Below are 19,048 nucleotides of genomic sequence, written 5' to 3'. Positions count from 1 at the left end.
AGTACATAGCTGGTCACATTCCTCACAGGTAACACTTAAAAACCAACTCAATCTTTCTCTTTTTTAAAAAGAATTTTTTTGAGATGGGTCTCACTATGTTGCCCAGGCTGGAGTGCAGTGGTGTGATTGTGGCTCAATGCATCCTCCTGGGCTCAAGCAATCTTCCCACCTCAGCCTTCCAAGTAGCTGGGGATACAGCCACCAAGCTGGCTAATTTGTTTTTTTTTTTTTTAGAGATGGGATTGCACTATGTTGCCTAGCTAGTCTCAAACTCCTGAGTTCAAGCAATCCTCTCCTCCCACCTCGGCCTCCCAAAGTGCTGGGATTACAGCCATGAGCCACTGCCCCTGGCCTCTCCTTTTTTTTCAAGCACTTTTCTCTGCCTTGGTAACTTGCCTATTTGCAATTTATTTTTTCCATAAATATCTCGTGTGTGTGTGTGTGTGTGTGTGTGTGTGTGTGTGTGTGTATAATTTTTTTTTTTTCAGACGGAGGCTCACTCTGTCGCCTGGGCTGGAGTGTAGTGGCGCAATCTTGGCTCACTGCAACCTCCACCTCCTGAATTCAAGCGATTCTCCTGCCTCAGCCTCCCAAGTAGCTGGGATTACAGGCACCACCAGGCCCAGCTAATTGTTGTATTTTTAGTAGAGACAGGGTTTCACTATGTTGGCTGGGCTGGTCTCGAACTCCTGACCTCAAGTGATCTGCCCACCTCGGCCTCCCAAAGTGCTGGGATTACAAGCATGATCCACTGTGCCCGGCCTCTATTTTTCTTGATAAGACATTCTGAAACTGTTATGAATTTTACTAATATATTACAAGCCAATCATATATTTTCTGCTACACGAGAGGATACAGTCTTAAAAACAAAAAAACATAAACCAACCCATAAAGTCCTTCTAAGTTCAGCATCAGGGAGTTCAGTTGCAAGCTTAAGATTTTCAAAGCTGATTTTCTCTCTGGGTCTTTGGTTCCATGCAAATAACACAGCGAGCTGAAATGTGGTTACCTCCAAATCATATTGACCGACTTCATTCTTAAATGTTATCTATAATAGATAAAATAGATTTTTAATAAATAAGAATCTCATGATGATTATCTCTTAATATCTATGACATGAATTTATATATGAAAAAGGTTGCTGTCTTCCAATATCTACTCTTTCTTTCACAGTAATAAACATTTTAGAAGACGTTAATGACTGCCCAGAATACATGCTCATCTCCCAGCTTTCCATATAACAAAATGTGGCCAAGTGACTGAGTACTGGCCGATGCAAATGGAAATGACAGAGGAAACTTCTAGAAGTTGTCCCTAATGAAAGGTATAAGCTACCCTCACCTTTTGCTTTCTGTTGCCAGGAATACTGAGATAGCTGAGATCATGTTGAATTCTGTAGACAAGGGCAGTATCTTAAGCATGATGGTATAACCAGAAGCCTATGTCCCTAATAGCTTCATGAAAAAAATTCACTATTTCTGCTCAAACTTTTACATGTGAGAGAGGCAAAAATCTATTTTGTTTAAGCAATTCTGTGGAGTCCTGCTACTTTCATCCAAACTGAAAGCTGAAATAACAAACACACTATGTACTTACAATTCCATTTGACATGAGATGATGCCAATGTAATTTTCTACCACTATGATTTTTTTTGTAGAATTCTTCTACTTCCGGTATCAAGTCCTCCAGTTCAGTAGGAAGTGAGACAAAGACTTTCTCAGAACTTCTTGACCAGGCGCCAGCATTCAGAATTTTTATATTAACTGAATCAGCTATAGAGAAGAATATCAGGAATATAAAGTAAATTAACAATGGATAAAATTCAAAATAAATACAGGGTAACTTTGGGTGAAAAATCAATAAGACTATAAAGATTTTGTTAAAAGTGTCCTTTTGTTGTGAAATAAAGATCTGTAAATCTAACACACTGCTTTGATAGCTGTCTCCACGGAAACGGACTTCATAACATCTTTCGATCTATTACTGCTGAGGTTTATTTTTAATTTACTGGAAAACAAAGATATTCTTCTAAGTTTAAAAAATATATACATGTAATTATAAAATAATACCTGGTAATGCCAATTTATTATTTTTGTGCATTTCCTTAAAAGCTTGGTTCAAATCTTCAGATACTTTTATGTCCTGAAACATTCTAGCAAGCTTGTTTACATAATCCGCTGGCATACCAACTTCCTATAAATATAAACCAAAGAAGGAAGAGGTAATACATACATAATCTGATATACTACTGGGAAAAATTTTAGTGGAAAAACTAAGTCTTAGATGTTTTAATACAAAATTTTTCTCATTTATTAGAATTTTATTGTCTAATACCTATGAAATTTGCTACTTAGAAACAAAATACGGTATTACAAGGGGTCCCTGCTTTGCGCAATTTTAGTATGTATGAATTTCAGTTACCACAGTACAGTTAAATAATACCAATTCTCCAAGAACAAAGCTCAACTGTCAGTTGACACTATATAATAAATGTAACTGCATGAAGTAAAAACTTTATTTCTAACTCTTTGATCCACAAATCATGACAAAAGTAACAATGACTAACCACAATACTTCTTTCAAAATCTATTAGTTGGCATGCTGTGTAATCCTAGCACTTTGGGAGGCTGAGGCAGGAGGATCACTTGAAGCCACGATTTTAAGACCAGCCTGGGCAACACAGTGACACCCCCATCATTACAAAAAAATTTTAAAAGTTAGCAGGATATGGCGGCATACTGCCGAGATAGTCCCAGCTACTCGGAAGGCTGAGGTGGGTGGATTGCTTGAGCCCAGGAGTTTGAGCTCTGATTGTGTCACTGTGCTCCAGCCTGGGCATCAGAAGATCCTGTCTCTTAAAATAATTAAATAAATAAATTTTTTTAAAATGTAAACACAACCTATTAGTCATTTGTTTATTCAGTTAAACCACAGACAGCAAAGTATGCAGTTTCATTGCCTCCTTGTCTTCCAGTAATAAACCCACATGACTACTTACAAAAAAGAATAATCAAACAAGATAATTGGCAAAGATAATAAAAGTAAACAGAGGAAATGAAAAGTGATAATGCTGGAAATGAAAATAAAATAGAACATAAATGGAGTTATAGAAGAAAGCTGACTGTGATTGTAAAGCTGACAATGCCAGTGTTGAGGAACTTAGTAAAAGCAAATTATCAACATAAAAGATAAAAGTGGTAAGTGACAAAAAAGATAAGATACCCTAGAGGAAGTGATCCTGGCAAAAATGCTATAAAGGAATTTGCAGTATTTCATGACACTGAAAGCCCAAAAGATAAAATGCTAGAAGATGATCCAAATTACAGGGGGTGTGACAACTCTCCAAGGCAAAGATAAGATGCTTACTCTGTCAAGTTACAAAACAAGGCAAAAGCTATTCAAACTACTCTTTATTAACAGCTTTACTGTGTCAGATAATTTATCTACCATAAAATTTACCATTTTAAAGTATACAATTTGGCTGGGCTCACGCCTGTAATCCCAGCACTTTGGGAGGCCGAGCCGGGTGGATCACCTGAGGTCAGGAGTTCAAGACCAGCCTGGCTAACACGGTGAAACCCATCTCTGCTAAAAATACAAAAATTAGCTGGGCATGGTGGCATGTGCCTGTAATCCCAGCTACTCAGGAGGCTGAGGCAGGAAAATCGCTTGAATCTGGGTGGCAGAAGTTGCAGTGAGCCAAGATCGCACCACTGCACTCCAGCCTGGGCAACAAAGTGAGACTCTGTCTCAAAAAAATATAAAAAATAAAAATAAAAATAAAATATACAATGTAATGAAGTTTAGCATATCTACAGAGCTGTGTAACCATCACCACTATCTAATTTTAGAACATTTTCATCACCCCAAAAAGAAACCCCATACTATTTATAGTCACTCCTCATTTCCCCTCCTGGCCCCAACTCCTGGAATTTGTGGATTTGCCTATTCTGGACACTTCACGTTAGTGGAATCATATGATATGGTCTTTGGGATTGTCTTCTTTCACTTAGCATTATGTTTTCAAAGTTCATCTAATATTGCAGCATGTATTAGTAGTTCATTCCTTTTTATTGCAAAAAATATTCCATTGTATGGATAAATCACATTTTATTCATTAGCTCACTGACATTTTGGGTTGTTTCCACTTTTTGACTATTATTAGTAATCTTGCCATGAACATTTGTTTACAAGTTTTTACATGAAACATATGTTTTCATTTCTCTTCAAATGAATTACCTGAGAGTGAAATTGCTGGGTCAGCTCTATGTTTAACATTTTAAGGAACTGCCCAATAGTTTTCCAAAGTGTCTGCACCATCTTATGTCCCCACTAGCAACTTACGAAGGTTCCAATTTCTCCTCTTCCTTACTAGCATTTGTTATCGTCTGTCTTTATTTTAGCTACCCTAGTGGGAATAAAGTAGTATCTCTTTGCGGTTTTTTTGTTTGTTTTTGAGAAAGGGTCTCACTCTGTCGCCCAGGCTGCAGTGCACTGGCACAATCTCTGCTCATTATAACTTTGAACTGGGCTCAAGCAATCATCCCATCTCAGCCTCCTGAGTTAGCTAGAACCACAGGCACACATCACCATGCCTAGCTGATTTCTGTATTTTTTGTAGACATGGGGTATTGTTATGTTGCCCAGGGTGGTTTCTAACTCCTGGCTTCATGCGATCCTCCCACCCCAGCCTTTCAAAATATTTGGGATAAGCAGGAGCCAACATGTTGAGCATTTCACTTGCATTTAACTAATGACTAATGATGTTGAGTATCTTTACATGCACTTATTGGCCATTTGTCTATCTTCTGTGAAGAGATGTCAATTCGAACCCTTTGCCTGCTTTTAATTATTTGTCGTGTGTGCGTGTGTGTGTGTGTGTGAGAGAGAGAGAGACAGGATCTGACTCTGTTGCTCAGGCAGGAGTAAAGTGGTAAGATCTCTGTTCACTGCAACCTCCACCTCACAGGCTCAGGTGATCCTCCCACCTCAGCCTCCCAAGCAGCTGGGACTAAGGTGCATGCCACCACACCCAGCTAATTTTTTAAATTTTTGTATAGAGATGGGGTTTCACCACGTTGCCCAGGCTCGTCTCAAACTCTGAGCACAAGCCATCTGCCCTCCTCAGCCTCCCAAAATACTGGGATTACAGGTGTGAGCCACCATGCCTAGCCTTATTTGTCATTTTACCGTTGGGTCTTGATATTTTTTTTTAACAAAGAAATAACGTAGGCTGGGTGTGGTGGCTCATGCCTGTAATCTCAGTACTTTGGGAGGCCGAGGCAGGCGGATCACTTGAGACTAGGATTTCAAGACCAGCCTGGCCAACACGCAAAACCGTGTCTCTACTAAAAATACAAAAATTAGCCAGGCGTCATGACACAAACCTGTAGTCCCAGCTACTTAAGAGGCTGAGACAGGAGAATTGCTTGAATCTGGGAGACAGAGGTTTCAGTGAGTCAAGATTGCACCACTGCAATCCAGCCTGGGCAACACAGCAAGACTCCATCTCCAAAAAAAAAAGAAAAAAAGAAAAAAAGAAAGAAAAAAAGAAATTTAATTCTAAAGGTTTCTCGTAGTAAATACGTATTAGTTTCGCTATTTCCCCCTTTTCCCTGTATACTTATAAGTGACAGTAAGAGTTTTGAGTCTTTTGACAATAGTTCTAAAAAGTCACAGAATAATCATTCTTTTTCCTACTAAGCAGTTTCAGTTAGCACAGTAATTTTTACTATCCTACAGTGCCATGCGAAGGGCTAGCTATAAGTTAAAATATCTGTAGGTCTCTCTCGTGTGTGCTTGCTCGCACTCTCTCTCTCTCCATATATATATATGGAGAGAGTTATATACATACACAGAAATTAAAGACATTTACTTTAATAATTAAAACAAAAAAAGAACTCAAAATATTTTATATGGGAATTTAGTTATAATCAGCATTGATTACCCTAAATAGGCCATCATTTAAAGGTTCTTTTTGCTATATAGAAGTATTTATTGTTATCATTTATAAACATCTCTAAAGTTAAGCATTTAGTACTGAAAATACCTTAAAGATATAATAATTTGTCCTGCAGTCCATTTATTTTTTTTTTTGAGATGGAGTCTCGCTCTGTCACCCAGGCTGGAGTTCAGTGGCTCGATTTCAGCTCACTGCAAGCTCCGCCCCCCGGGGTTCATGCCATTCTCCTGCCTCAGCCTCCCAAGTAGCTGGGACTACAGGCCCCTGCCACCACACCTGGTTAATTTTTTTGTATTTGTAATAGAGACGGGGTTTCACTGTGTTAGCCAGGATGGTCTCGATCTCCTGACCCTGTGATCCACCTGCCTTGGCCTCCCAAAGTGTTGGGATTATAGGCGTGAGCCACCGTGCCCAGCCCCTGTAGTCTATTTATTAATAAGGTCAGTTTAAATGAGAGTTGAGGTACAAATGGGAGTGAAACAGTAGAAACAACTCAAGAACAAAGATACTTTACTGAAAGTATTAAGAACATTTATTAGATATCACTTTATTTTATATAATTGATGGTATATTCTTTTCTTTTGAAATGGAGTCCCACTCTGTTACCCAGGCTGGAGTGCAATGGCACGATCTCGGCTCACTCAACCTCCACCTCCTGGGTTCAAGCGATTCTCCTGCCTCAGCCTCCCAAGCAGCTGGAATTACAGGAGTGCACCAGCACGTCCAGCTAATTTTTGTATTTTTAGTAGAGATGGGGTTTTGCCATGTTGGTCAGGCTAGTCTTGAACTCCTGACTTCAGGTGATCCACCTGCCTCGGCCTCCCAAAGTGCTGGGATTACAGGTATGAGCCAGTGCGCCCGGCCTAATTGATGCTATATTCTTATAAAATGTTTCCTACTTCTTTGACATTAACAGTATCTCCAAAATGTATTACTTAAGCACACATATAAATGATGTAATATATTAGAAAACCAAATATTTAAAAACATTTACTTACTCTTAGCCACTCTACCATGTTTTCTTCAATTTCACTATCAGCAGAGATGTCTAATATAAGACGTCGTGTCAAATGAGCTTTATGATACCTCATAAAAACATCTTTGTTCTGTACATACTTAAGTACCAAGAGCTGTATGAAAAATAAAGTTACTTTCAGTTCTTATATACTCTTACCATCTCTCGAATTTAGACCTTTCTATATCCACCAATTGTCACAAGTCAGAAATTTTTATAAGCACATACAGATAGAGGCCTATTGAATTATCCATCTCTGAGAAATATCCAGTCCTGATACACTACTTTAAAAGTTAGCAAAACTGAGACTATAACCAAATTTTTAGTTGTTCTAAATATCAGTTTTTTAGATTTTGTATAAAATGCAACGATATACTTTACATGAAAAAAATCAATGTCCCCCCGGCAAAGTGTCTCTTCTACTTATCTTTTTCACTTTTTTTTCTGACACTAATCATCTCTCTCGGCCTTTCTGTCTACACTTGCCCAATATCTTATTTTTTTTCTTGTTTGTATTCTTGGGCTTACATCATTACACTAACAACTGGGTGACAAAGACTAAAGCAACTACTTAATCTACTCTCATTCATCCCTTGCTATCTATCTTGGACTCTCACAAAAAGGAGGAGTGAAAAACTCCCAATCTGTCAACTATCATTCCAAATTTGTTGGAATGATATGTCCTGTATTAGTAGCTAGAACTTAATTCCTAAAAATAACCAAGAAAGGAGAGGAATTAAATGGTATTCCTTTCAAGAAGCTGTAGAATAAAAATTTTCAGAAAGAAAAATAACCCCCCGAGAGGTCTTGCACCGTAAAACTTCATAACATTAGTTCTTTACAGATAATGCAGTTTTAAATTGATACTATCACAGAAAGTCCTGTAAGCAAAACACAAATTCAAAGTAAGGTAATTTTAAAAGTTGAAATACAAAAAATTCATGTACCACTTCTTTAAGCTTTGCTTCAATCTCTTCAGAGGTTAGTTTTTTGCTTAATGGTGTTTTTCTTAGCAACATGTCACAGTAATTGGCAAGCAGCTCAGGGCATTTTGATTCAGGCTGAGTTTTTAATCCCACCCTAAAAAACAAATTAAAAGCAGTTGATGGAAAAATTATTAATGTTTGCAATTATTTTTTTCTAAAGTCAATTATTCACAAGCGAATTTCTTATGTTAAATAATCTAGTGATCAGGTTTGGAACTAGGATGAGCAAGCATCCTAGGGTGCCTAATTTAGGGAGGCACTCACTTTTACGTTCCCCTAAGTGCTGATGCTGCCCTTGCAGAACCCTGAGAGTAAGAACCTTCTTCAATTTTGCACTCTAGGTGCCTTCTTGCCTCACCCTAGTGCTGACCTTGGCAATGATAATTAAAATATCTTTTTCAGAAATCTGTTAAAATACTTTAGAAAAAGTGTTAAATTCTTGGATATTTATGTTAACATTTAAAACTTTTTATGATTAATACATTAAAACTGTTACTTCACTCTTTAAAATGAATCCAATATAACCTACATTCCATAATGATGATATATATACCATCATGCATTAAAAAAAAAACTATAAATGAATTCTTCCTAAGCAATAAAGAATTTGTATCTCCATTTCACTTTCCTGATACAAATTTTTTTTCAGTTTTTTTGAGATGGAGTTTTGCTCTTGACCCCCAGGCTGGAGTACAATGATGCCATCTTGGCTCACTGCAACCTCTGCCTCTCGGGTTCAAGCGATTCTCCTGCCTCAGCCTCCAGAGCAGCCGGGATTACAGGTGCCTGCCACCATGCCCAGCTAATTTTTAAATTTTTAGCAGAGATGGGGTTTTGCCCTGTTGGCCAGGCTGGTCTCAAACTTCTGACCTCAGGTGATCCACCTGCCTCGGCCTCCCAGAAAAGTGCTAGGATTATACGCGTGAGCCACCATACCTGGCTCCTGATAACAATTTAAACACAGCATATTGTTGCTTTTTTAAAAAATAACTGAGACACAAACACACACAAATTAAAAAATTTAAAAAATTGAGACAAGGTCTCACTATCTATATTGTCCAGGCTGGACTCCTCCCGAGTAGCTGGGACTACAGGTGCATGCCACTGCACCCAGCAGTATATTGTATTTTTATGCTTGAAAGTCTTACATTTATTTTTTAATCCTACTTCTCTAAAAATATATGTAAATAAATTTAAATTGAAGATTTTGAAATTTCTCGTGCTTATGAAATTCAAGTATTGTTTTCCAAGGATTGAGCTATCCAAATTTTAAGTATACAAATAATTCAAACAACAATTATATCATGCATACACATACATAAAATATATGCATATGTAAAATTTTACTGGATGTGTCAACTCTTAGTGGGGTGGATGAAACTTTTTTCCTCCCAATTATAAATCCAGGAATCAGCATAGATTAATTTCTTTTATTTGTATAAATTTATGTCTTTGCCCTGAGAAATCTTATTCTCATCTTTAAAGAATGGCTAACATCTACCAGCGAGGTGAGGAATGAAAACAATAAAATAAAAAAAGAACACAAAAATAATAGCTAACATTAGCTGTGCTGAAAGCAAAGAAGTAGAAACTATCTGACTAGGATCTGATACCTAACTCATTAAAAATTAATTCTATGTACATCAATACCAGTATTTCAAAATAGTCCTGTCTTAGGCCATCTGAAGGCTGCTACATTCTGAGGCAAAGCACCACAGTAAGAATCAAGAGAGGTATGCCTTTCTTTGCAAACCGGGAATGGGTAATTGTGAAAGAAACAGAAAGGAAAAACTGCTGTGATACTTCCATCACAGGGTGGAATTTTAGAAAAGAGTGAATGTGGAAGTTGAAAATTTAGAAATGGATTTCCCTGAAAGTATCCATACTGGCATGCTCCAGGGAAGTCTTTCTGTATTCCCTTAGGTAGCCATACTCCACTAACTTACTGAGAATCCATCCATCTCTCCTTGCAATGCCTGGCTCAGGTGTGAACTACTGTAACAATCAAAGTGATCTACCTCCCTCCTTCATTCAACCTATCAAGAGGACAGCTATCAGTTTTTATTTTTGTTTTGATACGGACATCTAGATATGTTGCTCAGGCTGGTCTTGAACTCCTGGCCTCAAGCAGTCTTCATTCCTCAACCTCCCAACTAGCTGGGATTACAAGCTAGCTATTAGTCTTACATTGTTACTTTGAAGGTAGTGTGTTATTTTTCCCCCGTGGCTGTTTTAAAAGTTTTATTATTGTTTTACTATAATGTACCTAGGAATGGTTTAATTTGTATTTATCCCACTTGGGATTCACAGAAACCCTTAAATCTTAGATCAATTTTGGAAAATTTTAGTCAATACCATTTCAAATATTGGTTAATACCCTCTTTTCTATGCTCTATGACTCCAATTATATATGGTTTTAGACACTTTCTTTCCTCAGATAACAATTTCCATCTATTTATCCATTAATATGTATTATTTCTTCATTGCTATTTATTATCTAAGCTTATTAATAATTACTGATATACAATTCGCAAACCACACAATTCACTCACTTAAAATGTACAATTCAGTGCTTTTAAAGTATATTCAGAGGGTTGTGTAATCACCACCACAATAAAATTTTAGAACACTTTCATTACCCCAAAAAGAAACCCCACACCTGCTAGCAGTCAAATCCCATTCTCTAGCTATCCTCCTCTCACCTCTCAGGCCTGGGCAACAACTAGTCTACTCTACGGATGTGCTGATTCTGGGTATCTCAGATAAATGTTATCATACAGTAAGTGGTATTTTGTGACCCACTTCTTTTACTTAGCATCAAGTTTTCAAGATTCATCCATGGGTCACAGCATGTACCAGTAGTTCATTCCCTTTTTTAACACATATCTTTTATTAAGAGTAAAAAAGATTTATCATTTTAGTAATTTTTAAGTGTAAAATTCAGTGGCATTAAGTACATTCACAATACTGTACAAACATCACCGCTATCTATTTCTAGAACTTCTTCATTATCCCAAACATAAATCTTGTATACGTGGAACAGTAACTTCCCATCCCCCCTTCCCCATCCCCTGGTAACTTTTATTCTACTTTTTGTCTCAATGGATTTGCCTGTTCTTGATACCTCATACAACCGTATTCATGCAAAATTTGTCCTTATGTGTCTGGCTTATTTGAATCACCATAATGTTTTCAAGGTTCATCTACCTTGTAGCATATAGCAGAATAATAATTCATTTCTTAGAACTGAATAATATTCCACTGTATGGATACAGCATACTTTGCTTATCTATGCAACTAATGGACATTTGGGTTGTTTACACTCTTTGACTATTAAGAGTAACGCCACTCTATTATGAACATTTATGAGCATGTTTCTGAATGAAAGTATGTTTTCATTTCTCTTTGGTATACACCTCAGAGTAGAACAGTTGGGCCATACAGCAACTCTGTTGAACTTCTTTTGTTTTAAAAGGCTAGTCAAGTGAAGCAGTGGGAGTGGAGAAGGAACAACTAAATCTGTAAATGGTTGTGATCAATTAGTTGTGAACACCACTGCACTTGGACCAGCCTATGTTGAACTTCTTGAGGAACTACCAAACTGTTTTCACAGCAGCTGTGCCACCAACAATATGATTCCAATTTTTCCATATCCTTACCAACACTTGTTATATCTGTCCTTTTTATTTTAGTCATCCTACTGGGTATGAAGTGATAGCTCATTGTGGTTAAGCTATTAATCTTAATTAATTAAAGTCCTTATGTGCTAACTCCAACATCAGGATCACCTGAGATCGCTTCTAAAATGATTTTTCTTTTAGTTAAGTCACTAATTTATCTGTCTTCATAGGACTAGTAATGTTGTACTGAATACTGGACACTGTACATAAAAGAATCACACAAGAACAAGATGACGTTATCTTGCATTAAGAATGGGTTCACCCTTTGTTCTGCTATGAAAGGGAATCAGTCCATCTCCAGGGTTAGCCACTGAATCGAAGATATGTCCCTCCTGGACTTTCAATTCAGTGTCCAATGGGTTTTGTTACTCCAGTCCTGTGTGACCACCAAAACATCTGCCCCCCAGCAGTATTGCTTAGCCTAGGCCAAAACTACATTCTCAGCTGCTGCTTCTCCTTAGGGAAACACAGTTACAAATCCTCAAGTAACCTCTGAAAGGTTTATCTGGCATTTCTGTACATTTCAATCCTTTGTCATAGCTGTTTCTATAGCTCTTAAATAACATGAAATTACTATTTTCTACATTTACCTGATTTGCTAGTTGTTCTCAGCAGCAGCATTGGTCTACCACAAACTACTCCACTCCTCCTCAGAAGCAAGTCTCCCAAATAACTTGGATGCTACTATCAGTTTATTCTTCTAAAGCAGGTGTGTCCAATCTTTCGGCTTCCCTGGGCCACACTGGAAGACGGACTGTCTTGGGCCATACATAAAATACACTAACACTAATGACAGATGATGAGCTAAAGAAAAAAAAATCGCCAAAAAATCTCATAATGTTTTACAGAAGTTTACAAATGTGTGTGTTGGGCCACATTCAAAGCCGTCCTGGGCCGCATGCGGCCCGCGGGGTTGGACAAGCTTGTTCTAGAACATCACCTCCTCCACACCTCCAATAGCCACACCACCTATTCTACTGCCTAAATCAGCTAATGATACTTACTCTACTCCACAGAAATTTTCTACTTTGAGACAGGGTATCACTCTGTTGCCCAGACTGGAGTACAGTGGTGCCATCATAGCTCACTGCAGCCTTGACCTCCTGGGTTCAAACAATCCTCTTGAATACCTAGGACTACAGGTACCCGCCATCATGCTCATCTAATTTTTAAAACATTTTGTAGAGATGGGTCTCACTACATTGCCCTGACTGGTCTTAAACTCATGGCCTCAAACAATCCTCCCATCTTGACTTACCAAAGTGCTGAGATTACAGGCATGAGCCATGGCACCCAGCCTAGAAATGTTCTACTTTAATGTGGAGCTAAAAGTAGGACATAGTCACCTTAGAATCAGAAAACTAAGAGAAACCCAGCAATCCTCACTTCTGGGACTCTATCTTGTAGATAAAGATTCACAAATATTCAGTGTACAATATTATCCTCTGTAGCACTAACAGTAATAGCAACACATTGGAAACTACTTAATGCAGCAGTAAAGGACCAGTTAAATAAGCTATAGTACATCTACCAGACAGAGTGCCAAGCTGCTATTCAGCATAGTGAGGTTATGAAAAACCAGCATAAAACAATATAATGGCAAAAGACTAAGAGTGAGCACCCTAAAATCAGGAATAAGACAAGGATGCCTGAATTCACCCCTGCCATTTGTTACTATAGTAGACGTTCTAGTCAGAGCAATTAGTCAGAGAAAAGAAAATAGAACCAAACTGGAAAGGAAGAAGTAAAAGTATTTCTATTTGCAGATGTCATGATCTTATATATAGAAAAGCTGAAAGAATCTACAAAAAAGCTATCTGAGCCAATAAATAAATTGAGGAAAGCTGCGAAGTACAAAATCAACACATAAAACTTATTTGTGTTTGGGCATGGTAGCTCATGCCTGTAATTTTGGCACTTTGAGAGGCAGAGGCAGGAGGCTCACTTGAACCCAGGAATTCAAGACCAGACTGGGCAACACAGCAAGATCCTGTCTCAAAAAAAAATTAGCTGGGCATGGTGGTATGGCCCTTAGTCCCAGGTACTCAGAAGGTGGAGGCTTGAGCCCAGGAGGCGAAGGCTGCAGTGAGCTGTGATCAGGCCATTGCATTCCAGCCTAGGTGACAGAGTGAAACCCTGTCTGAAAAAAAAGAAACAGAAAAAAAAATCAGTTGTGTTTTTATACACCAGCAAAGAACAATCCAGAAGAAAATTAAGAAAACAATTCCAGGCTGGGCATGGTAGCTCCTGCCCGTAATCCTAGCACTTTGAGGGGCTAAGGTGGGAGAACCACTTGAGCCCAAGAGTTCAAGACCAGCCTGCTCAACACAGTGAGAGACTGTCTCTACAAAAAATAATTAGCCAGGTGTGGTGGCCTGAACCTGTGGTCCTAGCTACTCAGGAGGCTGAGGTGGGAGGATTACTTGAGCTCAGGAGGGTAACACTGCAGTGAGCCGTGATTGCGCCACTGCATTCCAGCCTCAGTGACACAGTGGACCTTGTCTTTAAAAAAAAAAAAAAAAAAAGAAAGAAAGAAAGAAGAAGGAAGGGGAAGGGAAAGGGAGGGAAGGGGAAGGGGAAGGAAAAGAAAGGAAAGAGAGAGGAAGGAAGAGCAATTCAATTTACAATAGCATCCAAAGAAAATACCAAGGAATAAATTTAACCAAGAATGTGGAAGACTTGTACACTGAAAGCTATAAAACACTGCAGAAAGAAAGACAAAAAACAAATAAAAAGAAATTCCATTTTCATAATTGGGAGACATAACATTAATACAATTCAATGCATTTCCTATCAAAATTCCAAAGGTCTTTTTCACAAAAATGGAAAAGCTGATTCTCAAATTCATATGGAATTAGAAGGGAACCCAAATAGCCAAAATGATCTTGAAAAAGAACAAAGTTGAAACATGCACACATCTTGCTTTTAAAGCTTATCGCAAGGCTACAGTAAATCACAACGATGTGGCACCAGCATAAAGACAAATATAGAAACCAATAGAACTGAACTAAGCATTCAAAAATAAACACATACATCATAGCCAACTGTTTTTTTTTTTCGAGACAGAGTCTCGCTCTGTCACCCAGGCTGGAGTGCAGTGGCCCGGTCTCAGCTCAATGCAAGCTCTGCCTCCCAGGTTCACGCCATTCTCCTGCCTCAGCCTCCCGAGTAGCTGGGACTACAGGCGCCCGCCACAACGCCCAGCTAATTTTTTGTATTTTTAGTGGAGACGGGGTTTCACCGTGTTAGCCAGCATGGTCTCGATTTCCTGACCTCGTGATCTGCCCGCCTCGGCCTCCCAAAGTGCTGGGATTACAGGTGTGAGCCACCACGCCTGACAGCCAACTGATTTTTGATAATGGAGCAAAGACTGTTCAATGAGTGCTGGAACAATTGGGTATCCACATGCAAAAATATGAAGTTGGACCTGTATCTCACACCATATACAAAAGCTAACTCAAAATGGATCAATGACTTAAATGTAAAAGTCAAAACTACAAAACTCTTTCTTGTTGTTGTTGTTGAGACGAAGTCTCACTCTGTCACCCAGGCTGGAGTGTAATGGCATGATCTCGGCTCACTGCAACCTCCACCTCCCAGATTCCGACGATTCTCCTGTCTCAGCCTCCCAAATAGCTGGGATCACAGGCATGAGCCACCACGCCTGGCTAATTTGTTGTATTTTTAGTAGAGACAGGGTTTCACCATCTTGGCCAGGCTGGTCTTGAACTCCTGACCTCAAGTGATCCACCCGCTTTGCCCTCCCAAAGCGCTGGGATTACAGGTGTGAGCCACTGTGCCCGGCCCTATAAAACTCTCAAAAAAATAAATAAATAAATAACAATACATCTTCATGATCTAAATATGAAACCAAACCAAAAGCAAAAGCAACAAAAGAAAAAAATTGGTAAACTGAACTTAATCAAAATTAAAAGCTTTTGTGCATCAAAGGATAGTATCAAGAAAATGAAAAGACAACTTACAGAATGGGAGAAAACATTAGCAAATCATCTATCTGATACGGATCCAGTACCAGAATATATAAAGAACTCTTACAACTCAACAACAAAGAGAAAGAATCCAATTAAAAGTGGCCAAAAGGGCCAGGCATGGTGGCTCACACCTGTAATCCCAGCACTTTGGGATGCTGAGGCGGGCAAATCACGAGGTCAAGAGATCGAGACCATCCTGGCCAACATGGTGAAACTCCATCTCTACTAAAAATACAAAAATTAGCTGGGCGTGGTGGCACACACCTGTAGTCCCAGCTACTCGGGAGGCTGAGGCAAGAGAATCACTTGAACCCACGAGGTGGATGTTGTAGTGAGACAAGATCAGACCACTGCACTCCAGCCTGGCGACAGAGCAAGGCCCCTTCTCAAACAACCAAAAAAAACGGGCAAAAGGCCTGGGCATGGTAGCTCATGCCTGTAAGCTCAACACTTTGGGAGGCTGAGGCAGGAGCATCTCTTGAGGCCAGGAGTTTGAGACCAGACTGAGCAACGCAGCAAGACCTCATCTCTAAAAGAAATTAGTAAAGTATGGTAGTGTGTGCTTATTGTCCTCCCAGCTACTCAGGAGGCTGAACCAGGAGGAATGCTTAAGCCCAGGAGGTGGAGGCTGCAGTGAGCTATGATCACCCTTCATAAGGGAAAATATACGAATACAAAAAAAAAAAAGATGAAAAATTGCTCAACATCAAGACTCATGAGGGAGACGGAATTAAAACGTTAAGATACTACTACATACATCCCAAATGACTAAAGTTAAAAGAACACTAAACATTGATGAGAATGAGGATCAGCTGGTACTCTCATACGCTATTGGTGGAAGTGTAAAACAGAATAACCACTTTGGAAAGCAAACTACTGTTACATGCCAAAACATCAAAGAATTTCAAAAACACAATGCAGAATGAAAGAAGCTTTACACAACAAGTACACAGTGTATGATCCTATTTATACAAAGTCCTAGATTAGGCAAAACTAATCTATATTGAGGGAATTAATCAGGACAGCAGATGCCTCTGGAAGGAGGTGGTGGGGGGACCAACTGGGAATAGACATGAAGTAACTTTGTACGACGATAAAGACATCATACATGTTAATAGGGGTATAGGCATTTGTCAAATCTGACTCAAATGTACACTTAAGATTTATGCATGGAACTGTATATAAATTTTGCCTAAAAACATAAACATTAAATTCAATAAATGACTGTATGCTGAAGTGTTTAGGGACTAAAGGTTACTGATGCCTTCAACCTCTTTAGAAATACACTTAAAAAGTTGACTGATGGATGTACATAGGGAGATACATATTTGATAAAGCAACCATAGTAACTCTATTGTAAGTTTGAACATTTTCATTTAAAAAATGCTTGGGACTGGGTGCGGTGGCTCACGCCTGTAATCCCAGCACTTTGGGAGGCTGAGGTGGGCGGATCACTTGAGGTCAGGAATTCAAGACCAGCCTGGCCAATATGGCGAAACCCCGTCTCCATTAAAAATACAAAAAAATTAGCCGGGCCTGGTGGCGTGTGCCTGTAATCCCAGCTACTCAGGAGGCTGAGGCAGAAGAATTGCTTGAATCCAGGAGGTAAAGGTTGCAGTGAGCTGAGGTCGCACCACTGCACTCCAGCCTGGGTGACAGAGTGAGGCCCTGTCCCAAATAAATAAATAAATAAATAAAATTAAATTAATAAATAATACAAAAAATACTTGGGTGAAAGAGAATGAAGAAGATCTATCTACTCATGTGAAGAGATGGCCAAGATGTAGTGCTATATGTTTCACATATTTCACAGTTTATAAAAGAGAACATATTCCTTTCTAAAATATATCAATATTATAATATGGTATGACTCAGATGTCTTCCATTGTAATATTACTCAAGCAACATACACTGCTCAAAAAAGACAAAATGAAAACACTAAATGAAAAATACCTGATTATTTTTCCTTCTTAAGAAACGTTATTTTTCAGTATTTTTCAAATATTTTAGCATTATATAGAAAATTTCTTTAAAATGGTAATTCTTAGCTAGAAGTACATCAAAAGACTTTTTTCAATTAACCTTTATTGCTATTTAGTACTACTCTGAAAGTACTATAACTAGCTCAGATTTCAGTTGTCAGATTTTCTATAAGCTATGCTTAGCACAGGCATATTCATCTTACCAATTATAGAACAATTTTTTAAAATGGTAATAGGAAAATTTACATTAAAACTGAGTTTTTATAACATTATGGTAAACTGAGTCATTTTCTCTGCTTCTAGGGGTAATAGAATACTTTTAGTGACTAATGAGGGAAAAACAAGTAGAGAACCTAAAAGATTACAAATATTTTTTTACCTGAAAAAATAAAGTCAATTTTTGTATTGTAAAATAATTTAATAAAAAATTATAAATGAACTTTAACAGCCAAAAGCTGCAAAACTCACAAAACTAACAATAACAAAAATAAACCTAACAGGGTACTTTGTATACCTAGTTAACCCCTATTACACTAAAGAAAATTTAAGTATTTTTAAAGTATGGTTTTAAAAAACTTACCCCTTCTGCTTCAAAGGTAATTCAAGTTTAAATATGGTAGCATCATTAACAACTGCTTTATATGCCTGTAAAAAATAATTTGGAATAAAATATTTTTAATATTTAAAATATACAGATAAATTTTTATACATCCCAAAACACATAAAAATATGTTAGTTTTTATTTCTAATGGTATATCTGGCCAAACAGAATTTGCCTATTCAAAGACTTTAGCAAGTTCTTTGTCGTATTATAATTATCAATATTCTCAAGTGAGGTTGTTGTTTTGTTTTGTTTTGTTTTGTTTTATTTTGTTTTGAGATGAAGTCTCACTCTGTCGACCAGGCTGGAGTGCAGTGGCGTGATCTCCACTCACTGCAACCTCCGCCTCCTGGGTTCAAGTGATTCTCCTGTCTAGCTGGCCTCCTGGGTAGCTGGGATTATAGGTGCCCGCCACTACACCTGGCTAACTTTTGTATTTTTAGTAGAGACGGAGTTTCACCATGTTGGCCAGGCTGGTCTCAAACTCCTGACCTCAGGTGATCTGCCTGCCTCAGTCTCCCAAAGTGCTGGGATTATAGGGGTGAGCCACCATGCCTGGCCTCAAGTGAGATTTTTTTTTTCTTTTTTTTTTTTTGGAGACAGAGTTTCACTCTTGTTGCCCAGGCTGGAGTGCGGTGGTGCTGATCTCAGCTCACTGCAACCACCGCCTCCTGGGTTCAAGTGATTCTCCTGCCTCAGCCTCCTGAGTAGCTGGAATTACAGGTGTGCACCACCATGCCCAGCTAATTTTTGTATTTTTAATAGAGACAGGGTTTCATCATGTTGGCTAGGCTGGTCTTGAACTCCTGACCTCAAGTGATCCACCCGTC

At 38.5% G+C, this 19,048-nt stretch overlaps 1 protein-coding gene across 1 annotated transcript in view; it reads right to left on the bottom strand.

Annotated features, from left to right (window-relative positions):
• Positions 1-19,048, bottom strand: part of CUL5 (cullin 5) — a 99,998-nt gene that overhangs the window by 11,197 nt on the left and 69,753 nt on the right. The window contains 6 exon segments of the mRNA XM_054438734.2: positions 887-1,048; positions 1,597-1,772; positions 2,070-2,193; positions 6,961-7,092; positions 7,925-8,057; positions 18,198-18,262. Of these exon segments, the coding sequence (XP_054294709.1) occupies positions 887-1,048; positions 1,597-1,772; positions 2,070-2,193; positions 6,961-7,092; positions 7,925-8,057; positions 18,198-18,262 (792 nt within the window).

This window comes from Pongo pygmaeus, chromosome 9, assembly GCF_028885625.2.
Source record: "Pongo pygmaeus isolate AG05252 chromosome 9, NHGRI_mPonPyg2-v2.0_pri, whole genome shotgun sequence".
Taxonomy (NCBI): domain Eukaryota; kingdom Metazoa; phylum Chordata; class Mammalia; order Primates; family Hominidae; genus Pongo; species Pongo pygmaeus.
The sequence above is the reverse complement of the archived record's forward strand: the minus strand, read 5'-3'. Positions and strand labels throughout refer to the sequence as shown.